This window comes from Propithecus coquereli, unplaced genomic scaffold, assembly GCF_000956105.1.
Source record: "Propithecus coquereli isolate 6110/MARCELLA unplaced genomic scaffold, Pcoq_1.0 Scaffold390, whole genome shotgun sequence".
In the NCBI taxonomy this organism is placed as follows: Eukaryota; Metazoa; Chordata; class Mammalia; order Primates; family Indriidae; genus Propithecus; species Propithecus coquereli.
In genome coordinates this window covers 2,383,530-2,388,893 of record NW_012149619.1, presented here as the reverse complement: position 1 = coordinate 2,388,893, position 5,364 = coordinate 2,383,530, and the positions used below count along the sequence as shown (strand labels likewise).

At 54.7% G+C, this 5,364-nt stretch overlaps 1 protein-coding gene across 1 annotated transcript in view; it reads right to left on the bottom strand.

Annotated features, from left to right (window-relative positions):
* Positions 1 to 5,364, bottom strand: part of LOC105816975 (NACHT, LRR and PYD domains-containing protein 1-like) — a 128,703-nt gene that overhangs the window by 104,996 nt on the left and 18,343 nt on the right. The window contains 3 exon segments of the mRNA XM_012652563.1: positions 503 to 585; positions 2,070 to 2,240; positions 4,799 to 4,969. Of these exon segments, the coding sequence (XP_012508017.1) occupies positions 503 to 585; positions 2,070 to 2,240; positions 4,799 to 4,969 (425 nt within the window).

The window sequence follows — 5,364 nt, the reverse complement described above, 5'->3', positions numbered from 1 at the left end:
AAGTGAGACAACATGGGGGCTGCAGCAGATTCCTTGGGGTGGGAGAGGGACTCGTCCCTCACACCATGGGAGTGTGTGTATCTGTGTGTCTGTGTGTGGGGGCGGTGGATGGTGAGGGTGGTCTCTTTCCCAAGCCGTCCTCTCTGGCTCTGTCTCCCCCAAGTGGGCATCACTTCCACTGTTCCCAACCTTCTGTGTTCTGCACTGAAGGAGCCTGTACTAGTGGCAATTTGGTGTCACACTGTGCTGGCCCCAGAGGATTCACTCACTCACCTACTCACTTCTCCACTTCCCCTTCCCCTTGTTTGTCCAGTGGAAGGGTTTAAGCAGGGAGGTGATTCAATTGTATTTGCACTAAATGAAATTCACTGCGGCTGCTGTGGTTTCCTGGTTTCTTCCTGGCTCTGTCTGTCTCTTTCACCCCGAGCATGTTTCCCCGTCTCCTGGTTCAGCCCTGGGCCTGGGCCAGCCATAGGGATTTCGGGGCCCCCTTACCCTATGCCAGAGATGAGCAGCTGAGGCTTCTCTTCCTGTAGGGCCCTCAGGTGCTCCCTCAGCTCTTCTCCCTGCGGGGCCTGGTCCAGCCTGCAAGCAGAAAGTGGCCTGGTTCTCTTGGGGTCCCCTGTGCTCCCCACACCCTTCAGGCTTGCCCAGATCCCTGGACCTGCACCTCCTGAAGGAATCTGTCGCAGGCTGGGCTCCCTGGGGGTCGGGTTCTCAGTGGAGAGTATCGTAAGGAAGTTTATTAGGGAGTGCTCTGGGGTCCATGCCAGGGTGAGGGGAAGGAGGGAGGTGGGTTGGGCAGAGGGGAATGTGGGTGCAAGGAGGTCTCAGGAGAGGCCTTAGCCCACCCTGTGGGCAGTTCTGAAGTGGAGATGGCCCTTCAGAGCAGACTGGAGTTGGGAGTAGGGACTGGGCCTTTGTACCCCAGCATCTGTCAGTTGTTGGATGCAGACCACCTCAGGAAGGAGGTTTGGCCTTGGGTAGGGGCTGTCACTGGCAGGGGCCATCCCTGCAGCCAGTCACCAGCAGCACTCCCCATGGGCTCACAGTGACCGCCTAGAGTCTGGGTCCTGGGGTTTCCTTCCCAGAGGTCGGAAGTGTTGCTGGAAAGAGAGAGCCCTGGTTCCATTCTCACAGCCCTTGTATTCTGGGGTTTCTCCAGATTTGGGATAGTTAATTGCCTTCTCGGGGCTTCTGTGTCCTGAGTGTATAACATGGGGTGAATCACGCCTGCTCTGCCTGTTGGGAGGTACAGACAAGGCGGGAGGCGAAAAGACCCCGCACCTGTAAAGGGCCATGCATTTGTCGCCCAACCATGATCAGAGCTGTTCTCCCCTTGGGGAGGGGATGAGCCCAAGCAGGAGAAAGTTGCCCCTCTCAACCAAGTCCTGGGCTCCAGGAGGAAAGGAGGGGGAACCTTTCCAGGACCTCAGAGAACAAGCTCCCTGCGGAGCCAGGTGAGGTTTGACAACCACTGTGGCCAAGCTTTGAGGAGGCTCTAACACGGGGCAGATGGTGACAGCCAATACACTCAGTGGGGCGAGGCTGGGGTACAAAGGTGCTCGCCCCCGGGGATCGAGTCCTCTGGTTGTAGTGGCCAGTTTCAGCTACGGGTCTGTTTGCTCACTATCCTATGCTGAGGGCCTGGCCCAGTGCTTGCACACAGGAGGCATGCAGTGAATGAATGAATGAGTAAATGAATGAATGAAGTGATGCCCTGGAGTGGAGTGAAGCTGGGAGTCCCTTAGAACACACGGCCTTGCTAGTAGTTATCATTTGATCATGCCTAACTTTCTTCCCAGCACTGTCCTTGTTCTTACATACGTTTTATTTGATTATAATCCATGAAGTGGGTATGGTACTCCCATTACACAGATACAGAAACCGAGTCTCAGAGAAGACAGTGTCTTGCCTGAGTTGCACGTGTAAGTAGGTGGTAGAGCTGATAAGAAACCAAGGCTGACTATGCATTTATCAGTCCCTCTTCCTTCCTTTATCCAATCCCCTGCCACCCTACCACCCTCCCTTCCCTGACGTCTGCTCGGAAGGGCCCCACAGGGCCTTACCTCAGGAACGTGAGTTGGCAGGCGGGATGCCGCAGCCCCTTGCAGAGCAGCCTCACGCCAAGGTCTCCCAGGTCGTTCTGCTGCAGGTCGAGCTCTGCCAGGCTGGGGCTGGTGCTGAGCACAGAGGCCAGGTCTTGGCAGCAGCTGGACGTGAGGCCACAGCTGACCAGGCTGCAGGAGAGAGACATGCGGGCCCTCGGTCATTGTCCTGATGGCTTACTCTTCTGGGTAACTGGGGTCTGGCCTCCCTTACCTATAGCTATGGCCCTTTGGGGGCTCTGGGGTGACATTAAGGGAAGATAAAAACTTTCCTCTTGCAGCCAAGGAGCCCCTCAGGATTCAGGCAACCTCCCTTTCTCACTCCTGTGTGATTCCCATGAATTCTGTCCCTTCCCCATATCAGCCTTGAGGAATGATTTACCCAGTGTTCCACTTGTACACCTGGTGTAACCGTTAATCACATCAGCCCTGCCAAACACCCAGAGTCACCTGCCATAGGATGCTTTGGTGGGCTTCACTATTAAGGGCATCTGCAGTCCAGCAGCAAAATGAGTGAGCTAATAGAGAAATGGAAGTTCAGGGGGAATATGATGGCTTCAGTAGGAACTGAGGACTAGCCTGGGCTCCCCATTACATGTTGGGGTCTGGGGTGTGCACTGTGCAGGACAGGGCTGTGCCTGGCACCCTGCATGCTGTGCCGAGCAGTGCTGCAGCTCTCCAGCCCACCTTGTGTATCTGGGTGGATACCTCTGCCTCTCCCATGGCTGAGCCTCAGGCCGAGGGGAGTGGACGTGGGGTCTGTTGACCTGCTGCTGCTGGGCCTGGGGGATGGCCTGAGCTCCCTGATGTCTAGGGCAGCCCTGGTCCTCACTGTTCATGGACCAAGAACACAGGGAGAGGATGGGATGGCTCACATAGGAGGATGAACAGGGGTGGAAAGGCAGGCTGGTCTATGCTGTCTTTGCAGATACAGTCCCCCCCCACCCAATGTAGTGTGAGGGCTACAGAGATGCACCGGGCAGGGACTGACTTTGGGGTGGTTGGGGAGGAGGCCCTTTGTGGCCCATTTAATCTTGGCAAACAATGTACCCCTTGATTAGTGCAACCTCTCTAGAGGGCAAAATTAGCAATGCACAGATCCGTTCACCCAGCAATTCTATCTTTCAGAATTTAGGCTACAGATAATTCCTTGTGAGGAGGATGTTTACTGCAGCTGTTTATGGAGACAAAGATTGGAGAAAACTCAGATGCCTATAACAGGGAGCTGATTAAAAACAGATGGTAAACCCCCGTAGTGAAACTCCGTGCTGCCATGAAAATCACGAAGCAATTTTGCATATACTGATGTGGGCCGTCTCCAGGATAAACGAAGGTACAGGACAGTGTCTGTGGCGTGCGACCCTTTATGCAAGGAAAGGGCTGTGTGTCTGCTGTATGCTGCAGGTATATAGGCTGTCTCTGTGGACAGACTGTCTGAAGGTCCTCTGGTCTTGTGGGCTCAGCCATGCTTCTAGAACCTTTGGCTCCCACAGCTAGGTCTTCTCAGCCCTCAGCAGAAAGCTCAGGACCCTATTTGCAGTCCAAGCTGGTAACGTGTCACACACCTCACAGAGTCCTGGCTAAGAGCGAGGCCTACGTGACTTTGGGAAAGTAATTTAATCTGTCTGAGACCCAATCTTGCCATCTGTAGTAGCAAGGATGAAATATTACAGGAACTCCCAAGTTCTTAGCCTTCCAGGGATCACTGACCCCTGATATTAGTAGGGGGTCCCAGCTGGCTCCCCTCTCTGTCCCCACATCTGACCAACTCTTGGTTCAGGGTTACTGAAGGGAAACAGGCAATGGCCCTGGGAAGGGGAGAGGTTTGGCCTTGGGAAAAAGGGAGGGAAGTGCGAGGTAGGACCAGGGCTGTGAACAAGGATCTCTCAGGCAGAAACAAAAGGAGACCCTGATGGCAGCCCTCTGAGGGGGTGAGCAGAGGGCTGTGTGTATAACTTTGTGCATCAGGGCAGGCGACCCCCGGGAGAGGGTCCTGGGAGCCCTCGGAGAGGAGAACAATCCACTTGTTTCTATACGGTCATGGTTCTGGCCTCTTGGATGAGGCAGAAGACTGAAGTAAGTGGACACCAATGATTTTAACTCTCAGACTGAGCACCATGCCAAGCAGGTGGATGTGTTACTAGGCAGACCACAGCTGGTGAGAACAGGAGAGTGACAGCAAGCACTGTTCTAAGCACTTTTCCCGTTAATCCTCACGAGTCTGTGAAGTTGGTACTGTTGTCATCGCTGTCTGCGGTAGACTATGAACATGGCCACAGATTCTCCCCCGCCCCCACCTCGTGTCCATGGCCCTGAGTTCTGTCCTCCCATCAAGAGCTCCGGTCTGTTTCTCTCCCCCAGAATCTTAAGTGTGGCCATCATAGACCTTGCTTTGGTCAATGGGACAATAGCAAATGTAACTCAAAAAGTGGCTTGGAAAGTGTGTGTACACTGGGAGTTGGATGCTCGTGGTGCGTTTGGAGCCCGGAAGCCCCCTCCCTCAGCCGAGGTGTGGGTAAGCTTCCTCCTGACCGCACAGCCTGGCTGACATTCTGTGGGCTCCTACCCGCCCTCCAGAGAAGGTCTCACCTTCTCTGTGCCCCTCCCCTCAGTCTTCCCCACAGAGGCAGGCCGGTCTCCCCACCTCCCATGCCCTCCCCACAAGGCAGCATCAACCCAGGTGCAATTACTGCAGTCGCTGCAGCCTGCAGCTCAGCTGTCTCAGCCCCTGGCAGAGATGCTCAGCTCCCGCATCTGTGAGCGCGTTGAAGCTCAGGTCCAGCTCGGTCAGGGTCTGGGTGGCGCTCAGCCCAAAGGCAAGGTCCTTGCAGCCCTCGGCCATGAGGCCACAGCTGGCCAACCTGTGGGAGACACACACCCATGGCCTTGAGTTTCCCAACCTCTTGATTCCATAAATACCCACAAGCACCATTGATCACCTGCTGTGGGCCAGGCCTGTGGGCCAGGTGGAGGTCAAAGAGATCCTCCCCCTTCAGGACTCCAGAAATGCACAGGCTACTAGGGGGATAGACACAGAAACATAACAGTAAGTCAGTTTGGGATCTTTTTTTAATCAAAATCTTCTGGTGTTTTCTGACATCACTCAGAGTAAAATTCAAGGTCCTTGTCCTGGTCTACAGGGCCTTCATGACCTGGATCCTTGTCTCTTCTGTCCTCATCTCTAATCTCTTTTACCTCTATCCTCATTGGCTTCCTGTCTCACCTCAGGGCCTTTGCAAAGGCTGTTTCTTCTGCC